The sequence below is a fragment of the Raphanus sativus genome, chromosome 4 (genome assembly GCF_000801105.2).
Source record: "Raphanus sativus cultivar WK10039 chromosome 4, ASM80110v3, whole genome shotgun sequence".
NCBI classification, from domain to species: domain Eukaryota; kingdom Viridiplantae; phylum Streptophyta; class Magnoliopsida; order Brassicales; family Brassicaceae; genus Raphanus; species Raphanus sativus.
Genome location: NC_079514.1, coordinates 44,954,330 through 44,981,841, shown reverse-complemented (window position 1 = coordinate 44,981,841; position 27,512 = coordinate 44,954,330). Strand labels below are relative to the sequence as shown.

Sequence of the window (27,512 nt, the reverse complement as noted above, 5' to 3'; positions counted from 1 at the left end):
TGAAGTTTGAACTAAAGAAACATAACCGTTGTAACTTTAACGGCTAGTTTTTTATCCACGTGGCGGCGAAAGTATTTTATTTATTTTCGACTCTTTTTAAAAAGTAGTGAGAAACTGGGCTTATAGTTTGTTAGATAACTGGGGCTTAATATTAACAGAGGCCCAATGTATGTTTGAGGAGGCGCTAGGGTTTCACGAGGTTCTCTTATAAACTTAGTTCTTTTAGGGTTGTTTTTTTTTTTGGCAGCGGAGGACCACGACGGCACGAGCTTTCACCGAAGAGCGAAAATGGTGAGACTCTCTTCTCTTCTTCCATGTTAAGTTTTTCTCATAGTTTAGGAGGACACTTGGTGTTTCGTAGAGGTTTGTTTGATCCCGGAGACACTTAGAGAAATAGTTCTGAAGAAAAGGAAACTATTGTTTATAGATCTGTTGTTTGATTTTATCTTTTTCCTTGATCGGTTTGCTTCTGATTCTGACTCTACATTTCATGAATTAGAGTTTAATCCGTAGTTTAGAAAATTGTTAAATCACCAAAAAAATTTAAGAGGAGACTATCAGTCTTGACTATTCGTAACCATTTCTGTATGATATTTTGTTTTTTGTTGCTACTTCAAGTATGTTCTGATGATTATTGTGAGAAGCGGAATATTTATTAACACGCATACACTTCAGTCTTGAATATTTGAATAGTGATCTTATGATTCCTATCAATATGTATGTTGGTGAAAAACCGTTGTGTTTGCGGAAGTTATCTCAAAGTTGTTTCGGTTTTGGTGAATTTGGTAGGTGAACATTCCCAAGACTAAGAAGACTTACTGCAAGAACAAGGAATGCAAGAAGCATACCTTGCACAAGGTCACCCAGTACAAGAAGGGTAAAGACAGTCTTGCTGCCCAGGGTAAACGTCGTTATGACCGCAAACAATCCGGTTACGGTGGTCAGACCAAGCCCGTCTTCCACAAGAAGGTATAACCAAAACACTATAGTTAAGAATCAGATTTTAGTTGACTTATCATTGGCTTATTTGTGTTATATCGACTTCTATCTTCCATCTAAGAACCGATTCTCATATTTGAGACTTTGTGAAATGTCTCAGATTAGTATTATTCAAATGATCGGTTAAATCGTATGTGCTCATTATTTTGTATTTTTTTGGAACAGGCCAAGACAACCAAGAAGATTGTCTTGAGGCTCCAGTGCCAAACATGCAAGCATTTCTCTCAACACTCGATTAAGGTAATGGCACTCTTTTCTTAACACTCTTTTGAGTCTTGAGATGTTTTTCTTACATTTGTTTTGTTTTTGCAGAGGTGCAAGCACTTCGAGATTGGTGGAGACAAAAAGGGAAAAGGAACATCTCTCTTTTAAGTTTTCTCCTCTTGTCTACTTTCCTTTTTTGTTTGTTACTACTCTCTTGCTTCGATACTTGAATACATTTTGAATCTTCCAGAAATGGTTATCAGGTTTAATTTAGACAACATTTTCCTATGGAATATCTTTTAATATCGTGAACCTTTGTTTCTAAATTTCACTTCTTATTATTACAAAACAAACCATTTAAGTAGAGAGTGTTTACTTGTCTACCGATTTGCAAGTTAGACTAAACTTTGGCGCAAAACTTAGAATGATCTGCAGATTTACGGAAGAAACGGCAACTGTAACTTCTTGGTGTATTCGTAAACTTTTGAACCGATGGCCCTGTGAAGTGAATATATTTCTCTTTGAGCCGGATAGTCTACAGATTTGAAATTTAAATTCATAAGTTTCATTAAAACTTTACATTTTGATGAACGTTTAATGATGGCATTGAATAAAACCAAATCACATTAGCATCAAGCAAATTTTAAGCTACTGCAATCAACCTATCACAAACAAGAGAATACCAGTATCCGGTGGTACTTTGGTTTCATTGATATTATTAGATGTGTTGCTTAGTTGGAAACGAGCGAAGTACTTCACAATGTTTATGCGGATGTCAAACAAAAGCAGAGAAGGGAGCTTGCGAGACATTCTTTCATTGGTTCTGAACCAATCGCCAGATGGAGCGTGCACTTGTGGAGCTTCCAGAAGTAGTATGTTGAATTTGTAGTTGGTTTCAACAATTAGTATTGTGGTTGATGTAGCTTGTTACTATTGTCTTTTGGAGTTGTTCACTGAGAACTGTTTTTTGAAGTCTTGCATCTCTAGCATATGATTCAGAATCTGAATGAGAAACTGTAACTTTTGTTTCGAGATATTATACAGGCTCAGCTGTTGGATTCTGAGCAAGAGGCCAAGTTGAATCGTGTATTCCAAGTTATAGTAACACAGATAACAGTCTCAGTAATACATGAAATCGATTTAATAACAATCCTAAATGTGATTTGCAGGCAAGCTGACGAAAAATGCAACAGACGATTTCCTCTCAACCTTTGACCATGGTGAAATCTGAAACTATCTAACTCTTTTGGGCACACAGGTGGAACATTTCCAATGATATTTATCAAAAAGAGAGGATGGCGTTAGTGATACAACATCGTCCAAGGTCTCTATCTATACAAGACAAATGCAAACTGAGACACATTTTGTAAGAAGAGAAGGTGATGTAGCGATGGATCTCAGTCTCTCTCCATACAGTCTAGTGCTTGCATAGTTTGAACATTTACATACTGAAATCTAAAACATTTTCATAGTTTCTCGAGACATAATCCAAAACTTTTTGACTCACAAGACTGGTAGACACCCAAGTCTTCCTATAACGTATCCTCCATCTTTTCAAATAAGAATTGACAACAATGTATCACATTCGATTGCACAAAATACTATCAGCTATTACTTTTTCTATCACGCGGGACTATGGTATCATCTATTACTTCTTGTTTACTGATGAATCAAATCTCTTTTACTTATATTTTTGAAATTCATTTATGCCGAACATTTCAAGTGCTGTTGTGCTTTACAAGAATCCAAAACTATAGATGACATGATTATCTGTTGCGCTTTACAAGAATCCAAAACAATAGCTTATAATACTCTAACCAGTTTTAAAATAAATATTTATCGGAGTACTATAGTCTATAGCAGAATGACCTTATACCGTTTGGGCCGAGAGCGTTTTAACCTTCGAACTCCAGAACATGGTTTTCACCTTATACAATTTAGCAGTTACATTTAGTTTTATCTTGAAATTCACATTTTGATGTTATTGAATTGAATACTTTAATGATTACTCTGTAGTGCTAAGCTATTAAGAATGTTAGCTAAAAGTTGTTTTATATAATACAGAGAGAGATTTTAAAGTACACTTAACTTGCTCTGATGAGCAATAATTTATGAGGGATCATAGGCAGGGCCGGCCCTGAGATTTTGGGGGCTGTAGTTAGGGATGTCAATTGGACACTCTGTCCATGGACGTCCATGTCCAAATTAATATGGACATGCCCAAATCCGTCCAAAATATTTTGTTGTCCAACTGAACAACGTCCAAATACGCCCAAAAACCAATGGACAAGACCAGATGGACATGGACCGTCCAAATTATTAAAATGTCTAGGGTTTTTAATTGGGGAAAAATCATTTTTTCATTTGGCCGTCACTCTTATCTCTCGATCTCATATCTCTCGATCTCAAGCTCTCCATGACTCAATCTCTCTCGATATCGAGCTCAAACATGTAGTTTTAATCTAAGTATCTGTTGTTATATATAAAATTTAGAATCTGTATATTTTTTTACATCAAGTGGGCAAACTGGACTCCATGGACAGTCCAACTGGACATGGTCCTATTTGGACATGGTTCTATTTGGACATGGACTATTTGGACATGGCCCTATTTAGACATTAAGACCACAAACGCCCAAAAAAAAAAGCCCATCTGGACATGTCCACTTCCATCCGGACAGCCCAGTTGACATCCCTAGCTGTAGTTTTGCCCAAACTGGCAGAGAGGGGGAAGCCATGTAGAAACGCTGGAAAATTAGAGTTATTGATAAGTTTAGTATCTAAACTGAAGAGAAGTTTAGTATCTAAACTTCTGCCTTAGGGAGTTCCATGTCAAACCAATCCATTTCAGACATTCCCCCTGACAAGACATAAAAAGCCATCACATCTAGCTCTTTGAGGATGCAGTCACCAAACAAACTTTCATTTTAAGTTGAAAGAGTTAATCTTACCTGTATTAATGGAGACTATCCGGGCATCAAATGACTGCCTTCCCATTCTCTGGGAAGCTTGGCTCTCTTCTAGGCATCAATAGCCGCTCTCTCATATAAACTGGAACTGGCATATCCCTTGTAGAGAAATCAATTTCTTCTTATCTTTGTTTGATCTAGATAGGCAAATTTATGTAGAACTTTGTACAATTTTTTGTTTTGTTTTGGATGCATGTGGAAAATACTAAAATTATCCTAGGAATCTAAGATTTGAAGGTCTTTACTTAGTTTAGCTTCTACGAATGAGCCCCCACTGATGTCATGGATGAGTTAGAGTGGTTGGAGGTTTGAATACCAAAGGGTGTATAGAATCTTTGTGATACAGAGGCAAAGACTTTGTTTATATTATTGTAGAGACACTTGATGAAGTAATATTATGATATGGTCAAATATCATATTAGAGATGGAGTAAGCTTCCTTGAAATTTCCTACAACGTGCCATCCAAAATAAGTCAAGTCACCTTGATGAGTTGCTGCTCTACAAACTAATTAAGTCAATAAGATATGATCTGAGTTCTTCTCCAAGTCCCAACATATAACCGGTTTACTTTTATACAAACCGGTGAAAATGTACATTACAAGGCGTTTATCAGAGTACCGGAGGAATCCATCAGAGCTGACACAGCCTCCTCCTGAGGGTCCAAGCTCTGGAGTTTTGGTGATCCATGACCAACACTCACAGATACTGTCTAGCTACGTGTTGCTTTGGCTCGTGTGAGGTCGTGGATTGTTATCATTATGGTTTGCCATTAACGCAAAATCTAAAGCTAGCGGTATCAAATTCAATAGTGGAGGAGACGACAGTACTAATGACCCAATCATGTTCATTCCTGTTCTTGATAAGCCTATGTCTTCAAACTGCTACTACGCTATTAGGCGACGTGGGAAGCATTCAGGGCATGGCTTTTAATCCTCAAAATCTTTTTTTTTTTTTTAATTTTTTTTCTTGAATCTTAGATAACCTAAAAAAGGTTGCTGACTTCTTTGGTTGCAGAGAAGCATCTACTAGTGCGAAAGAGGAAGATATAGTCTCATGTTGCTTGTGCCTTACGCAAGTTCCTGAAGCTAAACCAAAGCAGTTAGACCCTTATGACATATACCAACAGTTCGAGATCCATCAAAAGAAACCATCCTCGCGTTACTACCACGGAACATCTGTTGCTCCTGACGGGGTCCCACCATGGTTCCTCAAGAAGAAAGAGTGGACGGTTGTATACTCTGAGGTCCCAAGAATTTGAACTGAGAGATGATGCAAAAGGACTCGACAAAGAGCTTCGTTCCGAGCTTCCTGATCTTGGTACGAGCGTTGTGGTTGGGAAGTGGTATGTCCCTTTCATATTCGTGAAAGAAAGAGACGCAAAGGATCAAATCAAGAGATCCGTTTACTACAGCATGACTCTTGAACAGAGATGGGAAGAGGTTTTCTTTCATGAGAACGATAAAAGCGAGAACCATGACGTTGTGGTTGATGTCGAAGTAGAAGATAAAGTTGTGAAGCTTGAGGGACAAGAAACTACAAGAGGTGTGAATGAAAATGGATTTGTCTGGTTTGGTCTCCGAAGATCGGTTTAGTGTCAGTGGTTGTCGAGAGGATGAATTGGGAAGAAGAGAGATTTGGATGGACAAGCAAAGTCGACCAGGAGCGAGCAATGGTGGTTAAGAGATTGGAGAAACCAAAAGATGGGAGTTTTTGGAAGAGTTATCATTGTTATGTTCTGATAGAGAGCTTTGTACTGAAGAGAATGGACGAGAGCTTGGTCTTAACATATGAGTTCAGACACGTTGATAAGGTCAAGAGTAAATGGAGTAAGCTTGTTGGCGCAACGTAATCTGCAATGGCTTTTTTAGTCTCTATGGTGTCATTTATTTACACTTTAATTTGTTTTACCGTCTATTGTGTTTTGATATTACCTCCAACCTTTATGAGTGATTAAGGAATTAAAAATAAATAAAAATAAAGATTGGTAAGCTAAGACTGTAACTCTAAAAAATTTCTATAAATAGTTATCTTCTCCCTTGTCATTGAAATCATTTTACTGCTTCAAACTCTTAAAAGTTGCTACCGCACATAGGTAACATGCCATTCAGGTCCGAAGAACTTGAAGAAAGGTAAGAAACGGAGTCTAGTGGCTTCATCATCCCATTCGACCCTTTCAAACCATTCTTCCTCTTTGTATTTAATAACAAACTCTTCAACCCTGAAGACACTTTGAGAATCCAATGGGAGCTTTCTCAGCTCTGGACACTCTGTAACGTGGATTGTCTTTAGGCATGGAAAAGACAGAGGCACCCAATATATGCTCTTCAACGTAGCTAGATTGTGTAAGCGCAGACTCTCTAGTTTCTTGAAAGGAATGATATTAACACTCATAGCTTTCTCCCGGCTTATTATTTCTTCTACTAGTTCTGAGTCTAGAACCATGAGACTAGTAAGGTTTGGAGCAAACAACAGCCACGTTAAATCCTTCAGACCACTGCAGCTACTTATATGCACACTAGAGAGGTTTGGGAAGCCTTGAGTTAATGATAAAATCTTCCTCTCTGCCTTTATTTCCCACATTCCACAGTTCCTTATGATGACTTTACGGAGACTATCCATACATGGCAAAGCCAACAATCTAGCTGATTCTTCTTCCTCTAGCCCTCTAAGTACTATAATTTGAAGACATTTCACCAACCTGGGAGCATATAACAACTTCTCCACAACCAGACTTGACTTGATACTTATGTTTAAAACTTGTAAATGCTCCAAGAGCTGCAACTCCTCCATTAAGCTCATGTCTAGCGACATTTTTAGACTCTAGTACTTGCAGTTTCCTCAAACTCGACAGTTTTGATACCCCTGAAACACTCCTAAGTCTCTTCATGTAGTCCAGCCTCAAATGTATGAGCCTTTTCAACTCTTGCAAGCCAAGAGGTAGCCGCCTTATGTAAGTCCATGACAAGTCAAGATAGCGCAAGGAGACCAGCGCATTGATACTTGTTCCGGCAGTTTCCGGAGACTCGAGTTCCCTGAAAGATCCAGGACAACGAGCATTGGGATACACCGGAAGAAATCAGCTGAGATATGTATCAGTGAATCGTTTTTCTGAAGGAAGAGAGTTGTGAGTTTCGAGCACTCAGGGCTGCCAGAGACCATCTCAATCTCATTTTCCATGAGGGACATCCTTGTCACGCCACTCCAGTTCTTGATTCTTGGTATCTCGCGTAACCCACCTCTTGCTTGCACAACGCATTTATCTTTATCCTTCCCAAGATCAGATGTTATCCATAGCGCCATCTCCCGAACCACATCATGCATCTTCACTTGCTCTTTATTGATTGCTTCCTCTAACAGCAAACATGCACGGGCAAGTATACCAATGATCTTGACAAACTAGGTTTCAATATCTCAATCTTATTATCTTAGGCGTTAACTAGCCGTAATATATATACATCGACAAACCCGAGTATATAAGAAACTATACATAACAGAAGATATGACTAAATCTTTGTATATGGAATCTTAACATATCCCAATACCCCCTCTCAAGTTGGAGCATACAAGTTTTGAATGCCCAACTTGATAAGAAAAGCATCAAACTCCTTTCGTCCCAAAGCCTTCGTCAGTATATCAGCCAATTGATCCTTCGTAGAAACATGAAATGGTTTAACAAAACCTCGAACAATTTCATCCCGAACAAAATGACAATCCGATTCAACGTGTTTAGTGCGCTCATGAAAAACTGGATTGTTACTAATATGGATAGCTGGTTTACTATCACACATTATCGTCATTGGTCCTTTATGCTGAATACCAAAATCATCCAAAAGATTTTTCAATCCTTTAAGTTCCGCAGTCAGTTCTGCCATTGCTCTGTACTCGGCTTCCGCCGATGATCTCGAGATAGTGTCTTGTTTCTGTGTCCTCCATGATATTGGTGAGTCACCAAGCTGAACTATCCATCATGTTACCGATCTCCGAGAGAGAGGACATGATCCCCAATCAGAGTCACACCAACCCGTGAAATGCATTGGTGAATCAGCTCGAAGCAAAATACCTTGCCCAATCGTCCCTTTCAGATACCGAACCACCTTCAACGCAGCCAACCAATGCTCAGCTCGTGGCTCATGCATAAACTGTGAGAGAACATGAATAGAGTATGCAAGATCAGGTCTAGTAGCTGACAAATAGATAAAGCGCCCCACCCGCCTTCGATATGTTTGTGGATCAGCAAGCAACGCTCCATCCGCCTTTGCTAGCTTATGATTTTGATCGATAGGAGAACCCGCCGGACGACATCCAAGCAGACCAACTTCAGCTACTATATCAGAAGCATACTTTCTCTGGCAGAGATAAATACCCGCTTTACTGCGTGCTACTTCCAAGCCCAAGAAATACTTAACTGGTCCAAGATCTTTCATATTGAAACAAGTCGCCAAGTAGTCCTTAAATATCTGAATATCTTCAGGTGACGTGCCAGAGATAATCAAATCATCAACATAAATCAGTATACGCAGTCGAACTCCTTGCTTAACATAGAAAAAGAAAGTATGATCAGATCGTGACTGCTTAAACCCATATGTTCGGAGCGCATTAGCAAGCTTCGCAAACCAGCACCGAGGAGCTTGCTTTAAACCATATAATGACTTTTGAAGTCTACAGACTCGTGTTTCTCCTTTATCTCTAAACCCTGGCGGGAGTTTCATATATACTTCTTCATGTAGATCTCCATGAAGAAATGCGTTATGGACATCCATCTGATGCCATGCGATATCAAGAAAGAGTCGAACTGTTGTCATGCGTGCGACGGGGGCAAATGTTTCCATATAATCAATTCCTTCTTCCTGGTGATTGCCTAATACCACCAGACGAGCTTTGTATCTCTCAATCGTACCATCAGAGTTATACTTGATCGTAAAGATCCATTTACATCCGAGTGCCTTCTTTCCTGGAGGCAAGTGCTCAAGTCGCCATGTGTTTGCTGCTTCCAACGAAGTAATCTCGGACTCAACTGCAACACCCCACTTCTCATCTTTCATAGCTTCAATAAAAGATCGTGGTTCCATGGTTGCCGACAAAGCCACCACAAAGTCCAAGTGTTTCTGTGAAAAACGGTCACACGAAACAAAGTTACAGATAGGGTATTTCGTACCTGAGGATGGCTGAGGAGTGAGTGTTGTAGTCGAGAGAGAAGGGGGTTGTTTCGTTGTTACTGTTTGAGCAACATAATCCTTAAGTCGTGTAGACTTATACTTCTGTCGATGTCCTCTTCCAAGAGGCTCAGTAGAGCTTGTCGCTTGAGCTTGAGATGCCACATTAGGCAAAGATGTGTCTTCCTCTGTCTGAGTTGTGATCGCAGTAGAAGGTATATCAGTATTAGTCGGAGCTGGCGGTACATCATCATCATCCTCATCGTCAATATTTTCTCCTGGAGGAGACACCACCAGATTTCTATCAGACCCACTTGCCATACTACTCTCCATCGGGAATATTGTTTCTTGAAAGACGACATCTCGCGAAACAAATATGACCTTTCGATCCAGATCATACAACTTCCAACCCTTCTTCCCATATGGATATCCCAAGAAGACGCACCTCCTACTACGTGCAGCAAACTTATCACCTTTATGATCTCCATTATGAGCATACGCCAAGCACCCAAGTACTCGTAAATGCTTGTAGCCGGGCGCATGACCAAACAACACTTCGAATGGTGTTTTGTTCTTCAGCAAAACAGAGGGTGTCCGGTTAATTAAATAAGCTGATGTCAGGACACACTCTCCCCAATACTCAATAGGAAGCTTCGCCTGAAACCTGAGAGCCCGCGCAATATTCAATATATGTCTATGCTTGCGTTCGACACGGCCATTTTGTTGCGGTGTATTAACACAAGATGTCTCATGTACGATCCCTTTTTCTTGAAAGAATCGTGTAAGACACATAAACTCAGTTCCATTATCACTGCGAATCCGTTTCACCTTTTTAAAAAACTGGCGTTCTATCATAGCTATGAAATTACGAATCTGCAATGGCGCCATCGTTTTGTCTGCTAGGAGATATAACCACACAGCTCAAGAGTGATCATCTACAATCGTCAAGAAATATCTAGATCCACAAAACGCTGTGATTCTATACGGACCCCATAAGTCACAATGAATCAAATCAAAATTATCTTTTGCATTATTCAAACTGTCTGGAAAACACTGTCGAGTTTGTTTAGCTCGAAAACAAATATCACAACTCTTAATAGAAAGCTCATTACTACTACTATCAGATGATTTCCGCACCCCAGGTATGCGTTCAGTTACTTGGAGAGACGGATGACCCATCCTATTATGCCATAAAACCAAATCACTGCGAACTTCAGTGTGTAGGGATGTCACGATCTCCACTCCACGAAACCGGTACAACCCCTCTCCCTCTCGTTCACCCGCTCCAATCAGCATCCTCGTAACTCGGTCCTGCAAAACCATAAGTCTATCAGTTACTTGTCCCACCAAATAGTTGTCTGTTAGAAGCTGTCCAAGTGATATCAGGTTCGTATGGAACCCATCGACAAAGAAAACATTTTTCAGTGACAATTGTGCTGTCAGCCGAACTGTTCCTTGCTTGATAGTTACTAAGTCAGCTCCTGCTGGTAACATAACCGACACTGGTACAATGTCTCGAACGTCCTCGAGCAACTCGAGTTGTCCAGTCATATGGTGAGTCGCTCTAGTGTCGAGTATCCAGAGAGTATCATAACTCTAACCGCTCAAGTTAGTCGCTGATTTTCCGGTGTTGATAAGCTTCTGAATTGTAGCCCATTGATCATCCGTAAGGCCACTCAATCCTTGTCGATCCTGCTCAGTTAGCTCGCTGCTTGATCCTGCAGCTGCCGTATTAACTTGCGTGACGTTTGCTCTAGGAGGATATCCACGCCCACGTCCATTCGTTGCTGCCTGAGAACCGCGATTGTCTATTCTATATTTAGGACGGTCTCCCCACCATTCAGGATACCCAATGACTTTGAAGCACGCTGAAGCTTCATGTCCTGTTCTTCCACACGCCGAGCATTGTTGCTTTGACCAATCTCGGTTCCCTTGTCCGCCTCTAGATCCAGAAGTGTCACTCAAGCTCTGTTTCGAGATATCTCGTGTATAAACAGAACCTGGTTTCCTAGCAGCCGAAGCTTGAGTCGCGAAAGTCATCACCGGAACTTCAGGAGTAGTGTTCAGACGTAATGTTTCGTTTTGTGAGATTGTCTGATACACACTATCCAAGTCTGGAAGCGGTGAGATTGCACATATATGTGACCTAACAACGCCATGAACAGAATCATCTAGCCCCGCCAAAAAATCATGAACTCGTAATATCTCCTTCTCTTTTTCATACGCTGTATCGAGGTCACACTCACACTTATTGCAGGTGCAGGTTTTTGAGTTCATACACTCAGCAATACCATCCCACAGCTTGGTCAGTCGACCAAAGTAGTCATCCACAGTGGACCTGTTTTGCTTACATGTTGCAAGCGAGTTCCTAAGCTGCTGCAGTCTTGCTCTGCTTTTAAAGGGAAAATCGCTTCTTAATTATGTCCCAAAGGTCTTTAGCTATCTCTCGCGTGGAAATAGATGACCTTATATTTGGTTCAATTGTCTGTTTGATCCAACCCACCAACAGATGGTTGTTCGCCATCCAGTCTTCAAGGTACGGCGAGTCAGTCGCTGGTTTCGGAATGCTTCCATCGAGGAAACCAAACTTTTTCCGAGAGCTAAGCGCCATCCGCAAGTTCATGGCCCATTCATCATAGTTCAAACCATTGAGTAGTGGCTGAGAGATGACTGCACCGGGGTTATTGCTAGCACTTAGGTCGTATGGAGAAATCGTCTTGTACTTCAACTCGTTCGTCGTGAGCGCCATCGCTTTGTTTCAGTTTCGTCCTCCTCGCGATTGCAAGATAAACTCTAGGTCGAAATCAAAAATTTAGGTCAAGCTCTGATACCATGACAAACTAGGTTTCAATATCTCAATCTTATTATCTTAGGCGTTAACTAGCCGTAATATATATACATCGACAAACCCGAGTATATAGGAAACTATACATAACAGAAGATATGACTAAATATTTTTTTTTATTTTTTTGATATGACTAAATCTTTGTATATGGAATCTTAACATATCCCAATAGATCTCATAGCCTCGGCTTAATGCTCTTTCTCTACTCCCATTCTCATCTAGGAACCGCTCACATATCCAGTAGTCTATCAGCCTCTCTTTCTCCATACGGTAATCTTCAGGAAACAAAGAGCAATAAAGGAAGCATGATTTCACCTGCTCCGTGTTTTAAATTATCGTAGCTATACTTCAAGATCGAGAGAACTTGGTCTTCCATGCCAGAAAACTCTGAACTCAAAACGTTAATAGCAGTACACCATTCTTTTACCGTTCTTTTGCATGCCATGGTCTCGCCAATGACATTAAGTGCTAATGGTAGACCACAGCATTTTCCAGCGAGCTTCCTTGCCATACAAGGAATGTTCGGATGGCCTTTCAATGTGTTTTCTCCAACTTTCTTTCTAAACAGATCCCAAGCTTCTTTTGGTTCTAGACAATGAACTTGGATAGGGTCATCAACCCCCATGCGCCCACACACGTCTCTAGAACGAGTGGTGAATGCTACTTGGAATCCGTTTTGTCTGCTTGGATGTGGGACTCCGACCTCTTTCAAGTTCACTTTCTCCCATATATCATCCAGCAACAGCACAAACTTTTTCCTCCTGAGGACATTGTGTATCTCAAGGGCTCTCTAGTTTTCATTCTTTTGGTCCCATTCCTCTCCATCAAGGCCTAGCTTTTTGGCGATGTCTCCTTGAATCCTACGGATCTCTGGAGTTTTAGACACCACAACCCATATCACAACCTGGAAGAAGCCGCCGCCACGTGTTTCATAAAACTTGTTGTTGAGCTGTGTCAGAAGAGTGGTTTTGCCTACTCCACCCATGCCATACATACCCACAATCTCGACTCTTTCTTTCATGAGATGAGTCCATACTCTTTCGAGCATCTTTTCTTGACCAACAATGGTGGGTTGAACATGCATCTCATCCACCTTAGCCACCGAAACTGTCTCAGTCACCTCAGGAAATTGGCATTGAGAACTCAGACTCTCAACCTCCTTCAGCATCAGAACAACTCTTTTCCCATAAAGATAGCTCAATCTCACATTTCTAGAGCAGAGCCCACAGAGACACAGCCTTTGAAGCTCAATGTCATTAGAGCTAAGCAGATCATTGAATTTGTTCTCGGCGTTCAGGACGTTGGTAAGCCATACCTGGACCAGAGAAAGCCTTTCACGACGTCCTGTAAACTCTTCTCGGCAAACCCTTCTTTGCACATCATCCCGCTTTGCCTTGAGCACTTCTATGCCTCTCTGCAGAGCAGCTAGATTCTCTGAAAGGCTGTATATATAACTCCCATTAGTACCAAGACATTGAGAGACTTGATTCACCACTTGGTCACATGGCATGGATATCGAGAATAAACCTCCCATTATATTGCAGCAGAGAGAGAGAGAGAGAGAGAGAGAGAGAGAGAGAGAGAGAGAGAGAGAGATCAGAAGAAGAAAATCAGAAGCTGACCACCCCCAGTGATTTCGAGCACTCAGGGTATGTCCCTTTCATATTCGTGAAAGAAGGAGACGCAAAAAATCAGATTAAAAACTCGACTTATTACAGCATGAATCTTAAACAAAGGTGGGAAGAGGTTTACTCATATGAAAACGTTAGTGAAGCAAGTGAGGTGGTAGTTGATGTTGAAGTAGAAACAGAAGTTGTGAAGCTTGAGGGAGAAGTAACCAATCTGCGAGAGACTGGAGCTAATGGAGTGGTTTGGTTTAGTGTCATAAGGGATGAGAGACAAGACAAGAAGATAGGTCTTGGGTCAGTGGTCGTGGAGAGGATTAAGTGGGAAGAGGAGAGGTTCGGTTGGTTAAACAAATGCAATGAAGTAAGGTCTAGCATCAAGAGAACAGAGAGATTCGAAGGCGGTTCATCACAGTGGAAGATTTATAAATGATATGTATTGGTAGAGAGCTTCGAATTAAAGAGAATGGATGGGAGTTTGGTGTTGACATATGAGTTTACACATGTTGATAAGTTGAAGTGTAGGTGGGCTTGAGTTTATTCAGTTTCTTTGTGTGTCATGTGTGCAACTTATGGTGTGTTCAATTAATAGAATATCTTAAACATTCATGTAAACTCTGTATAATGAATAATTTAGAACTGGTTTGAATAATTATCTTGCTTTGATGTAGTAGAAAAGTATAATACAAAAACAAAACCTCTCTCTACAACTAAAACAACTTTCATGATGCACTCTTCTGCTTCTGCATCCTGTAAATTTTTTAAAGATTCAATCACAAGTACTTCAACATTCCCCTTGTGATTGAATCTTTTTAGAAAGCTTTGGTCTCAGCCTCAGGTGAAGCAATGAGCCTCAAGAGAAACTCGTAGAAAAGCTGCAGATGAGGCCAAGAAGGATCCATGGAAGGCTCTTCCTCTTCCAAGTCTAGACCATCGACAACTTTGTTTTCGCGCGGTTGAGGATTCAATGTTCTTAATACGTTAGCAGAAACCATTCTAACAGCTTCTTGGATAACGTTTTCACTGAACTTGGTATTTGCAGTGGCTACATAATCCACAACCTCAAGCAATGTTTGCCGCTTGATCTCTTTCTTCTTAACATCCTTGGTTGGATCGGTACAGTGTAACCACTCAATCACTACTTTTGGAAGTGGAGGCAGTTGCATTAGGTGAATCATATATACATAAGTCATAACAAACTATTTGTCGGATATATATAATTCGGATTAGTATTTGCTTGATACTCTTAAATAATTTTTATAATACGTTTCAGTATTGTGAGCATTTGGAGTAGAGAAAAACAGAGTTATATGGAATCTGATTTCTCTGTAACTGGAACCTGAGTGTGCCTTTGGGATTCACTGATAGTTTCTCTATCGGATGGTTTAATTTGGTTTTCTAGAGGATTTGTGTATTGATGAGTGTATTTTTATCTAGAGCATCATAACCCACAGAGACACAACCTTTGAAGCTCAACGTTGTTAGTGCTATAAGTAGATCATTGAATTTGTTCTCGGTGCTGAGGACATTAGTAAGCCATACCTGGACCAGACAAAGCCTTTCACGACGTCCTGTAAACTCTTCTCTGAAAACCTTTCTTTGCACATTATCTCGTTTTGCCTTGAGCACTTCTATGTCTTTCTTCAAAGCAGCTAGAATATATAACTTCCGTGAGTGCCAAGACATTGAGAGACTTGATTCACCACTTGGTCACATGGCATGGAGATCGAGAATAAACCTCCCATTGCAGCAAAGAGAGAGAGAGAGAGGAATAAGAACACACAGTCGTATAAATGTTTCAACCACCCATAGTTGAAGAATAATGCAAAGGTGTCACTGTATTGCATTGTGGGAAAAATAGACTTTTCTATGATAAGTTTGTGAGACCAAGTCAAGGTCATAAATTAGACCATCTGTGTTTCAAAATAAAAAAATTAGACCATCTAGCTCAAAATATTTGATAAGTCGTTAAAAAAATAACTTGTAAAGTTAGCTTACGTCTTTATCCCTCAACCCATGGTGCTCTATATAAACAAATCACATTTTCTTGATTTATAATTCACCACCTTAAAGATGTACGTTACAAGGCATCTCTCGGAATGCCAGAGAAACTTCACACAAACGTTGCCGGAAGGCCCAAACTCAGGAGTACTTGTGATTCAAGATGAAGAGTCAAAGCCGACTTGTTGCTTCGGATCTTGCTACGCTGGTGAACTCAAAGGCTTACCGTTCCCACAGAACGCAGAGCTGACTGTGACGTACAGAACCGGAGGTGAAAACAGGCGCAGTTTCTTAGACCCGGTTCTGTTCATTCCGGTTCCTGGACAGCCTCTGTTTTTGAACCGTTATTATGTCATTAAAAGACGTGGGAAGCACTCAGGGTATGTATATCCAAATAATCTTTGAGTTATTTTATCTGTGTTTTGGTTCATGAAAATAGATTATAGCATTTTGTTTGGTTCGGTTTGATATAATTTTCCATTAGTTTCTTCACAAATTGTATCTTAATATGAAAATTTTATTTTCTTTTAAGTAACGCTTTGAGGTTTCAATCCATATATTTTTAATAAATCGAAGCTGAGAGACCTAACTTGCCCAACAAAACTCCTAAAACCCTAGTTTTTTTTTCTTGCAGAGGATCTTCGGAAAGTGCAAAAGAAGAAGACAGAGTCCCCTCCTGCTTTTGCTTTAGCTACGTTCCTGATGCTAAGCCACAAGAAGCAGATCCTTATGACATATACCAACAATTCGAGATCCATCAACGCCCAGCATCATCTGGTCGTTACACAGCCACATCTGTTGCTCCTAATGGTATACCACCTAGGTTCCTTAAGAGAAAGTATTGGACCGTTGGGTACTCGAACTCTCAAGACTTTGGTTTGACAGATGATGCAAAGGGAATCAACGCTAAGCTTCGTTCCGAGTTTCCCAAAGATGTGAACACAAGCGTTGTGGTAGGAAAATGGTATGTTCCTTTCATATTCGTGAAAGAAGGAGACGCAAAGGATCAGATTAAAAACTCAACTTATTACAGTTATGAATCTTAAACAAAGATGGGAAGAGGTTTACTCATGTAGTTACAACAAAGAAGAAAGTGAGGTGGTAGTTGATGTTGAAGTAGAAACAAAAGTGGTGAAGCTTGATGGAGAAGTAACCAATCTGAGAGAGACAAGAGCTGATGGATTTCTTTGGTTTAGTGTCTTAAGGGAAGAGAGACAAGACAAGAAGATAGGTCTCGGTTCAGTGGTCGTGGAGAGGATTAAGTGGGAAGAGGAGAGGTTCGGGTGGTTAAACAAAGGCGACGAAGTAAGGTCTAGCATCAAGAGAACAGAGAGATTCGAAGGCGGTTCATCACACTGGAAGAGTTATAAATGCTATGTGTTGGTAGAGAGCTTTGAATTAAAGAGAATGAATGCGAGTCTGGTGTTGACATATGAGTTTAGACATGTTGATAAGTTGAAGAGCAAGTGGGTTTAGGGTTTATTCAGCTTCTGTGTGTGTCATGTGTGCAATTTAAGGTGTGCAATTAATTTAATTAAAGCTCTTATCCATTCATGTAAACTCTGTATAATGAATAATCCAGAACTGGTTTGAATAATTATCTTAATATAAAAACAAAACCTCTCTCTACACTAAAACAACTTAAGATGAACCCTTCTCTTTTTGCATCCCAGCTTCTTCTAACCGCCACCATGTGGACTCACGTTTCGCATCAACTTACAGATTATTTGGATTCATTTTCTCTAAACTTAGCAAGACCTTCTTTGAAGAACTCTGGATCAAAAAAAAAAAAAAACTCTGGATCAATGTCATTAGATATCTTCTGCACGTTCAGCGTTAAGCTATGAACAGCTTTGTGTGTCATGGGAGTTTGGTGTTAACATTCTTTTAAACATATGCTGTTTTATCTATTCCATTTAAGGAGTAGCCAAAATATCACAGGAGACAAAACCAATGGCCTCAGCCACAAGCCGGACAAACCGTCTCCTGAGATAATAGCACTACACTAGGGAGACAAGCCGGAATACTTCCGGAGACAACAACTACAACAAACTATAAGAACTAAACACTCTGAACATAAGATAAAGAACACCAATTCACTGCTTAAAACTAGACTAGCCCAAACCAAAGGCCAATCTCCAAAAAATACAAATCCGACATCATTAATGATTTTATTTTTTAAAGTTGATATATATCCATTGAAGGAAAGCACAAATTACACATCATTCAGTATTTAAAACCGGAGCCTTTGTATTTTTCCTCGATGATCATGTTGATTTTATTTTCCATCTCATGAGTCAGATGATTCTTGGAGTCGCCCACTTCTCCTTTGCGGAAATAATTAGAATGATGCACATCGTACTTACTTCCAGTCTTGTTGATCTCCATACTGCTCAGACTACGCAGAGAACAAAGTTCCAAGATCTTGTCCACAGATCCGCTCTCTTCTTCTTCTTCCTCCTCGGTGAATGGACAACCCAAGAACTCTGCAAGTCTCTTAACCTGAACAGCAGGATCTGACTTCATTTCCTCGTACCTCATGAAGAGGACATGCTTGGGATATTCCAAGCTACCTCTCCAATAGCTTAGTACATGTTCCCAAAAGGGTCCAAAATAGCCAACTCCATTGCATAACGACTCAAATAAAGACTCTAGAAGCCTTTTGTCTAATTCTTTTTGAAGATAAGCGCACCTGAAATACCATTGCGATACCAACACGTCCTTCACGTCCCTGCACACGTATACGATCTTGCATGGAGAGTCCTCGAAGGGTATTTGAAGCGTATGTAACGGCATGTGTGTCGAGAACAGCCTGGGAGATGAGAACTTGGTCAGGTCAGGTGTTGAGCTTTTGAGATACAAACCGAACTCCAAGAAGGGTACTATGCCATGAGGATTATCTGATTGCAGAGGGTGAAGCGCATCAGAAGAAGAAATGTCCTTCAATCTCTCAAGGAGAGCGACAGTGAGAGCTTTGAGCCAAGTGGTGCCAGATTTAGGGTAAGAAGCGATGATTATGTCGGTTTCTTGAGGCTTGAAACCTTTCTGGAAGTTCAGGACACCTTGGAGGGTGTTGGGATAGTACCAACATCCTTGGTAGTTGTAGAGCTTCCCTATAAAATCTTTGGTCGAAGGAAGCGAAGAGATTAATGTCTTGGTTTCTTCGCTTAAGTTATCATCTCTCAACTGCTCGGGGAGCTCCTTCTCATTCATTTTTAGTGAGTTTTGTGGTGATAAAATTCTGATTTTCTCCAAATGCAAAGATCACAATTTATAGCTGGATGCTTTGGGAGGTGGATCACTGCTTATTTAAGAAAAATACTTAGGTTCACTCCTGAGTGAACTTCTTAAATTCACCTCACCTTTATTAACCTATCAAATCGCCACGTAGGATTAACGACAAAAAATATTAAATACATTTTTTAAAAGCCAAAATTTTTTTTAAATGTCAATTTTAACAAAATTAATACCGTAAACTAAATTCTAAATCCAAACCGTAACCCTAAACCTAAACTCTATACCCTAAACCCAAATCCTAAGCCCTAAACCCAAACCCTATACCCTAAATTCTAGATTCTATATCCTAAAATAAAATTATATATCCTAAACCCATACACTAAACCCAAACCCTATACCCTAAAATCAAATTCTATACCCTAAAACTAAGCTCTAAACCCTAAACACAAACCCTTGAGGGTATATGGTTTGGGTTTAGGGTTACGGTTTGGATTTAGAGTTTATTTTACGGTATTAATTTTGTTAAAATTGACATTTAAAAGATTTTTTGAATTTTTAAAAATGTATTTGATATTTTTTTATCATTAATCCTACGTGGAGATTTAATTGGTTAATAGAAGTGAGGTGAATTTAAGAAGTTCACCTCAGGGGTGAACCTAAGTATTGTTCCTTATTTAAATATATATATACTAGATTACGATGCGTGCTTGCGTATGATAACCATTATTATACTCCCTCCCTACCATTTTAATTGGTGTTTAAGCATTTTTATTTTGTTTCATAATAAATGATGTTCTCACATTTCAAAATAAAATTTAATATCAATTAAAATTTGCAACCAATTACAAAATACTACATGTTTTTCTTATTTGTTAAACTGGTTTTATTTAATGCAATTTTATGTAACCAAGATAAATCACATAGAAATTTGTATATTCTTAATCTTTATGTAAAAACCTTAAACATTACTTAAAATGGTACAGGAGTACATAGTTTTACATATTTCATTTATTTACCAAATAATAAAATAATAAATATATATGAAATAATTGAGAAGCCAATAATTATTACATATATAACTTAATTAGTGTAAACACATAAATCAAAACTATTATTTTATTTATTTACAATTATTTTATAATAAACAAATTCAAATAATCACTTTTACCTATTTAATATGATATACAATTAAATTTAAATAGTATAAACATAGATATATAATATATTTTAATATGATTATATATTAAATGAGGCTTCCTACTCATATTATTTTATGATCATGTGTATCTTTCTTATAACAAAACCTTAAATCATTGATAAAAAATTAATATAGAATTTTTTAATAGTTTAAGTAATTTAAAATCGTTTTTAAAAATTCAATGTAAATTTTGACATTAAAATACTCAATTCTCAATACTTCCTTAATACAAGTTTTGAAATTTAAATATATTTTTTTAGGATATGATATACAATTTAATTAAACTATATTAAATAAATATATATTTTATTCTGATTATCTGTTAAAAAATATTTCTTACTCATATAGTTTTATGATCATATGTATCTTTTGGCAAACAAATGAAACCTTTGATTACAAATTTTTAATGTGAAATTTGACAGTTTTATTAATTTATAACTTTTTTAAAATTTTAAAATATACCAAAAATTTAAATTGTTGTTATATGGTTAATTTGTTTAATTTGTTTTAATAATATAAAACTAAAAAAATGATAGAGGATACAAAAATTGTTAATGACTCTTTATAATTCAAAATCATTAATTGACATGTATTTTAATCATATAAGATAATTTCGTAACTTTTATTTAAAGAAAAATAGTTGTTATATATCATTTATTATTTGTTTAATTTAATGAAAAGTATAATATATTTTTAAGTGGATCAATTTACTTTTCTAAAAATCCCAAAAGTCATTCTATTGATAACAAATATCATTATTTAAATATTATAATGTTTCTTAAATAGTATATTTTTTAACTTCTTCTCAAATAGTATATAGTAAATAATTCTTATAAACTTTACTACTAGCCAAAACATCAGAGCCATACTAGGATAGCCACGGATGGAATCCAGATTTAACTCATAAAGAATATATTTTTGAATTTAGATCCGTCAGGTACCCACAGGATCCAATATCATTCAACTAAAATTAAAATAATAGTAGTAAATTATTAAAATAATAAAATAATGATAAAATGTTAAAGAAAATTAAATAAATGAATTACTATATAATTTTATCTATATATATTACTATTTGTGAATTGATTTTTTAATCTGAAATCTAAAGTTACAAGATTCCATTCATTAAAGTTTGCATCAATATTTTTTTGTCAAGAGGTTTATATCAATAATTGCATCTACCTATTTAATTAGTTTTTTTATTAAAAACCAAAAAGTATACTTTGACAATGATTTATTTTTGTTCTTTTGGATCTTTACTCAAAAATATAGTGAACATTTCAATGGATAAAAGGCTCTATATAGAATTTCGAATCTTTTGGATATTCACGCAATTACTCAAATTATAGTGAACACTTCAAGATAAATTAATGGATAAAAGGCTATATATAGAATTTCGAAAACAACATATGAAAAACCCACCTGGTCCACAGAATAACTCAAAATGAGCAACAACTATGGAATTGTCAAAAATAAAACTATGGAATAGTCAAGCGCTTCTTCACAAAAAAACTATGGAATTGTCACACCAATTTTTAAAATTAATTTTCAGGTAATGAGAAACATACTAGGCTAAGCTATGAGAAAAAGTATCAAGATTGTGTGGATTAGTAGGGCAAAAAAAACCCCGAATCAAATAAAAATCAACCCAAACCAAACAATATTCTATATTTAAATCAACCAGATGGAGTTTTACATAACTCGAATGTCAGTTTATAGATTCGGTCTTACGTTTTGAAACACTAGAAGCGGATGCAAAAAAAAAACAAAAGTTATTTTACGTGCACTTTTTGTTTTCAAAACTAACAAAAATTAAAACATCTATTACTAAAATGAATGTATGTCATAGATGTATAGATCCATATTTCTTCTAACAAATTTCAAAGAAAAAAGAGACCGAACCTTGCAAACCAAAAGCGCATAGAGGAACTGGGAAATGAAGGTTGTACGAACCCTTGTTGACGAAGGAACAACTTTGAAGCTCCAAGATGGCTCATTATCAAGAAGAAGGAATTCTTTGGCCTCCATGAAACGTAATATTTACGGTGTCGGCTCAATAGGGAGGGTGGCGGTGCGACTGTCCCGGGTCCGGTTCAAATCCTATAATACTAGGGGCCCTAATTATTATCATTGGCATTTCTGATTTAGATTTAAACAGTACTAGATTTTGACCCGCCCTTTAGAGGGCGGGATAAAGGGCGGGATAATCGTTTTGTTCTAAATTTATGCTTTTATTCAATTTTTCATAAGTGTGTTTAGGCATGAATATCTGGATTGAGATCGATTGTCGTTAATAAATTTGGTTTGGTCCAACATATATATATATCAACTACGATAACGTATAATCTTACCGACAGATTGCGTGGCAAGCAACCGTTAAGAGGGCGGGTATGTTTCCTTTGGACGGACGGGATTTGTTTCCTGTAAAGTTTAAACATCAAACATTGTATAATTTGGTTTTGAAGTATAATCTATACTATTATAACGATGCGTAATACTAATTCGAGTTACACGTTTTAGATTGTAACTCATGTTTTGATAATATACCGAGTTAAATAGTTGAGATTTTAATTTATGTTTTGAGAAAGTGACAATGGCGGATATGTTTCTTTGGCAAATTTATGTTTGTATATATTATGTGTTTCAACATAAAATGTATATCAAGTGTTTTAATGATTTATGTTAGAAGTTGTTTTTTAGGTTTATATTGGTTTTCATATATACAAAATGTTAGTATTGTGAATGGTTGAAAAAAAAATCATTTGATTAGAGAATAAGTTATTTTAAAGTTTTATATTTGTATTTCAAAAAACTTATTCTCTTTGGTTATTTATGATAAGTTTGTATTTTTACTTATGTTTAGATCTAAAACTTAATTATAAGATGTTAAAAAAATTGAAAACTTTGCTTTGGTAAATTTTTATTATGTAAAAAATTTAATAATAATATCTTCTTTAATTTACATATATATATATATTCATATGAGATAATTAAATAATATTATAGATGAAAAAAGAGGTTGATGAATATGAGATATTTAAATAATAATATAAATAAACTAAATTTTTTAATAAACATAGTCAATATTTAAATTATACTTGAAAATAAAAACCTTAGTTTACAATGGGGTTTGATGAATTGTTTTTTTAATATTGGGTTTAAGCAAAATGAGTCTTAAGCCCATGAGTTATATTAAAAAAATCCCATAAGTTATATTCTATGTAACACAAACCAAAGTCGATTCCGATCGTTGTTCATAAAAAAAAAGTCTTCTACGATCTATGCCGATTCAGCGACCAAAACCGGAGGACACCGCGGATTCGTTGCTCTCCAATATGAACATGTTCTCTTTTCTATCTTTGTTCTTTTACGAATTCATATGTCAACTGCGTATTCATTTGTCTTTGGCTTTAACTGGTGACCATTAAAATAGGAATATGAATGAGTAGGAAAAAAATTGCAGGAACAAAATAAAAGAAATGAAAAGAAAAATTTATTACTTTTGTTTTTGTTACACATAACAAAAATTCTTCATAAATGGTGTAATTTTTAAGGAATAGATAGGAATTGGTCATTACCATTATTCATAAATGATGTAATTTTTAAGGAACGCATAGGAATTGGTCATTCTTTTTGATTCCTTATATCACCGGTTAGAGCTTTTTTGTTTAATATTTTAGTAGAAATTAAATCTGTTTGTTAAATATTCTTGTTTCCTAATTATTATTTCAGGTTAGATATTTGAGACAAAACATCACGATTTACCAAACAGAGACCGATTTAAAACAAAAATACATGGACGCGGCAAAGAAGAATTGATAAAGAAAGGGCCATGGAAAGCCGAAGAAGACGAAGTGTTCATCAAAGATACGGTCCGCGTGAGTGGAGCTCAATTCAATCCAAAGGTCTTCTTCAACGCACCGGGAAATCATGCCGTCTCCGTTGGTTCAACATACTCCGCCCAATCTCAAAAAGTATACAACTTAATCCAATCCATGGTTTTTTTATTATTCTTCTTCAGTCTTTGTTTTGTTTGCCTAAACTTTATATGTCTTTTAATAGGTGGTTATTCTTGGCGGATGAAGAGAGAATGGTGATCGAATTGCAGGAGGAGTTTGATAATCAGTTATAGCAATCCAAAACGTCAAACAAATGAATTCCTTAAGAGGAAGACAGGTATTTTGAAAATTTTAAATAAAGAAAAAATATATTTCTGTTTGTTACCTTGGATTTTTCATTTTTCAGTTTGTGTGTGTGTGCGTTTTAGTTTCAGAGATTTGCTTTGGTCGAGTTTGATCTTGTTGATAATTAACATTTGAGTTCGGCTCCCACTTTTGGCTAATTTTAAATAGTTCAGTTAAAATTCATTTTGGATAAAATAACGGATAAATAGGATAAATTTAATTTTTTGAATAAAATCTATAATATAATGCCGGAGTTCACTCCCCATATAGAAGACACGTGTCCTTTTCACTAAAACGCACAGTTTTATTTAACTGATGTTTCTAACTATTGCGGGCTTTGCGTATGGGCTTGGGCTTCATGATGTTTTGACTTTTTATGTGTCCATTTTGAACTTTCTTCTTCAGGAATTAGGGTTAGCCGTTCTCTGCGATGAATGAGCTCTAGCAACAATTGTGATCAAATCGAGCATCCAAATCGTCCTCGAGATCAAGCAGCCATCGTTTCGTATTTGGTACTTAACCCCAGACGTTATGAGTTGTCTTCATTCATTGGCTTTAAGAGATGTCTTAACTCCACCGACGAGAATCAAGCACGACGTCTCATACAATGATATCATCCAATTCCAAGGCGGTTTCTTCAACTATAAAAAGGGCTCTTCGAATACAATAAGCTTTCTCCGATCCTCTTATTCGTTGTACGACGAATCGATTAAAGATGGCGAGCGAAAGCCCTGAAGTCGTTGTTGCTCCCGTTATGGAGAATGGTGGCGCTGAGTCCTCCTCCTCCTCCAAAGGGAAAGAGGAGGAACAATTAGAGTCGGAGCTTTCGAAGAAGCTTGAGATTACAGAGGATGCAGTAGAAGAGAACGAAGAAGACGCAGAAGAAGATGGAAGCAAAGGTGAATACTTTACTCTTTGTGTTCTGTTTTGATCATGTAGTTTTGAGCTTTTTTTTGCTGACTCTGTTTCATGTACCCATTAGGATAAAAAAGGATCCGTTAGATATCTCTTTGTTTCAGATTGATTCATTGTTCTTAGGTTGATTAATATATTGCATGTTTCTTTTGTTGTTTTAAGGTGAGACATCAACGAAGAAGAAGAAGAAAAAAAGAGTAAAAGCAAGTAAGACATTGTTTTGTTTTGTCTTTTTCTTTCAGTTTACTTGGTTTGGTGTTTGCTTTAGTGATGGTTTCGGTTATGTTTGCAGGAAGAAGCCTCAACAGACTGATCCACCTACAATCCCTGTCGTTAAGCTTTTTCCATCTGGAGAGTTTCCTGAAGGTGAAATCCAACAGTACAAGGATGAGTAAGTTTCATATAGCTTTTGTCTTTTTTCATCTGTTAAGAGTCTTTTTGTTGTCATGACACTATGGTATTGATCTGAGCGATGTAGCAGTTTGTGGAGAACAACATCTGAAGAGAAGAGAGAGTTGGAGCGTTTGGAGAAGCCTATATACAACTCTGTACGCCAGGCTGCCGAAGTTCATCGCCAGGTTGACTTTCTTTTAACAGATCAAATGACCATAGATTATTGTTTTTTTTTGTCTCGCATTTTTTATTTATTTATTTATTTGCTAATTTTTCAGGTAGAAAATATGTAAGAAGCATAGTGAAGCCTGGAATGTTGATGACCGACAAATGCGAGACACTTGAGGATACTGTGATAGGTTCCAGTTCGTAGGACGAGCAGAGCAATTAAGAGAATGGAAGCTTGAGGAAGAAGAAACATATGAGACAAAGATGGTCAAGGTGGATAGCAAAGACTCTGAATGGAATAGAGTCTTTGCTCAAGAAAACAAAAAAAATCCCCAATCATGGCAACTTCATCTGTTTTTCTTGGTGGTTTGAAGACTGGTCACTGCTCATCCACTATCCATGTGCAATTACTCTGATTCTGGGAAGCTGATTCTTGGTGAGTTGAACCTTTTTTTTCTCATGCTCATAGTATTTTTTATAATTCCGGTAATGATCTTCATAAGGATGAAACTTTTATATAGAATTAGATCTTCATTGAACCTATTTTTGTTTTTTCATAGTGCTCTTTGATAAAGATCTCTTTTCACATTCGGTAGGACCGTCTCCAGACTGGTTCACCGGTGCAGCCAGAACTTCAGGCTTTCAGACTCACTTCTGAAAATCCGGTTCAGTGATTCAACCAGTCTAGATGTGCTAATATCCTGTTCCTGAAGAATGTCAGGTTCGGTGATCATGATTTGCTTCTTCGCCTAGCCAATACCAAGCACGCATCTTCCAGGCATTATATTATAGATTATGTATTAACGTTGTTTTTATTTCAAAATATTTTCTCTTATGTAGTTTGGTATGGTTTATTAAAAGTCTAAAACTATAATAAAACAGAACCAACTTTTCAACATAATTGTCTTTTCCACACTCCCGCTTTTGGTTAATTAACCACACATTTTAGACAAAAAATGCCTGTAACAAAACTTCAACAACGCAGACTAGCCCAAAAAATTAATAAACATCAAACCAAAGAAACATCCAGTATAATCCATAACAAATTATAATCCTACAACGCTCTTAAGGCATTTACTACACTTCAAGCGGCTGAATATAACATCCAAAAAATCTGTTCCAGATGATACCAAACAAATTAAAAAAAAAAAATCAGTTAACCATGTGAACCAAAGACAGCAATAAAAATTACATCACATCCCGCACGTCAATTTTGAACCCTAAGTATCTTCCCAAGAACAGGTTGTTTAATATGAAAATTTTCATATAATTTGCAATGGTGGCTTGCAATCTTCGGATCGGTGTAAACTTGATATAGCGAAATGAGCTTCTGGTTTGTCGATTTTAATGGTGTCTGGATACAGAAATTGATTTTTCCTTCACGCTCCTCCTCTCATCGTTCACTGTAATCGGTTTCTGTTTGACGTTTGTCTTTGAACTTTTATCTTGCGCTCTGAATTGAGCTTATGATCATTGGAACAATCTTCGTTAATTCCTGTTTGATTTTGTTCGCAGCATAATTCTGAGAAAGAGTTGCATTGAGTTAATATCAAATTATTATGCCACTTGCCTTATTTTAAATAATAAATTGGCCATTTTTCTAAATTATAAAATTTAAGAA

General features: G+C 37.2%; 3 protein-coding genes, 1 long non-coding RNA gene and 3 pseudogenes across 7 annotated transcripts; 5 read left to right on the top strand and 2 right to left on the bottom strand.

The window, feature by feature from the left end:
* The first annotated feature begins 169 nt into the window (after window positions 1–169).
* Window positions 170–1,491, top strand: LOC108854462 (60S ribosomal protein L36a). The gene is given in 6 exon segments (XM_018628026.2): window positions 170–201; window positions 203–226; window positions 228–291; window positions 790–969; window positions 1,165–1,239; window positions 1,312–1,491. Coding segments are annotated over 6 exon segments (435 nt in total). The 3' UTR covers window positions 1,372–1,491.
* Window positions 1,492–4,633: 3,142 nt separating this feature from the next.
* LOC108852563 (uncharacterized) lies at window positions 4,634–6,082 on the top strand (annotated as a pseudogene).
* A 6,060-nt stretch (window positions 6,083–12,142) lies between these two features.
* LOC130511384 (disease resistance protein SUMM2-like) lies at window positions 12,143–13,736 on the bottom strand (annotated as a pseudogene).
* A 2,132-nt stretch (window positions 13,737–15,868) lies between these two features.
* On the top strand, window positions 15,869–17,318 carry LOC108852821 (uncharacterized; annotated as a pseudogene).
* Window positions 17,319–17,956: 638 nt separating this feature from the next.
* On the bottom strand, window positions 17,957–19,009 carry LOC108853139 (cytosolic sulfotransferase 1-like). Its single transcript, XM_018626593.2, has one exon. The coding sequence runs from the start codon at window positions 19,007–19,009 to the stop codon at window positions 18,023–18,025; it is 987 nt and encodes a 328-aa protein (XP_018482095.1). The 3' UTR covers window positions 17,957–18,022.
* A 4,267-nt stretch (window positions 19,010–23,276) lies between these two features.
* Window positions 23,277–24,598, top strand: LOC130510954 (uncharacterized). The gene is made up of 2 exons (XR_008944730.1): window positions 23,277–24,205; window positions 24,294–24,598. It is a non-coding gene; the product is annotated as an uncharacterized LOC130510954 (long non-coding RNA).
* Window positions 24,599–24,715: 117 nt separating this feature from the next.
* LOC130510493 (uncharacterized) lies at window positions 24,716–26,792 on the top strand. 4 transcript variants are annotated; one of them, XR_008944151.1, is made up of 6 exons: window positions 24,716–25,314; window positions 25,493–25,537; window positions 25,623–25,721; window positions 25,812–25,908; window positions 26,002–26,327; window positions 26,488–26,792. XR_008944151.1 is itself a non-coding variant. In XM_057006856.1 (5 exons), exons 1-5 carry the CDS (start codon window positions 25,131–25,133, stop codon window positions 26,003–26,005), a joined length of 432 nt encoding a protein of 143 aa, XP_056862836.1. In that variant the 5' UTR covers window positions 24,716–25,130; the 3' UTR covers window positions 26,006–26,434. The 4 variants fall into 4 exon arrangements, 1 of the variants encoding a protein (XP_056862836.1); XR_008944149.1 differs by having other exon boundaries at window positions 25,809–25,908; XR_008944150.1 differs by having other exon boundaries at window positions 25,809–25,908; window positions 26,452–26,792.
* The last annotated feature ends 720 nt before the right edge of the window (window positions 26,793–27,512 follow it).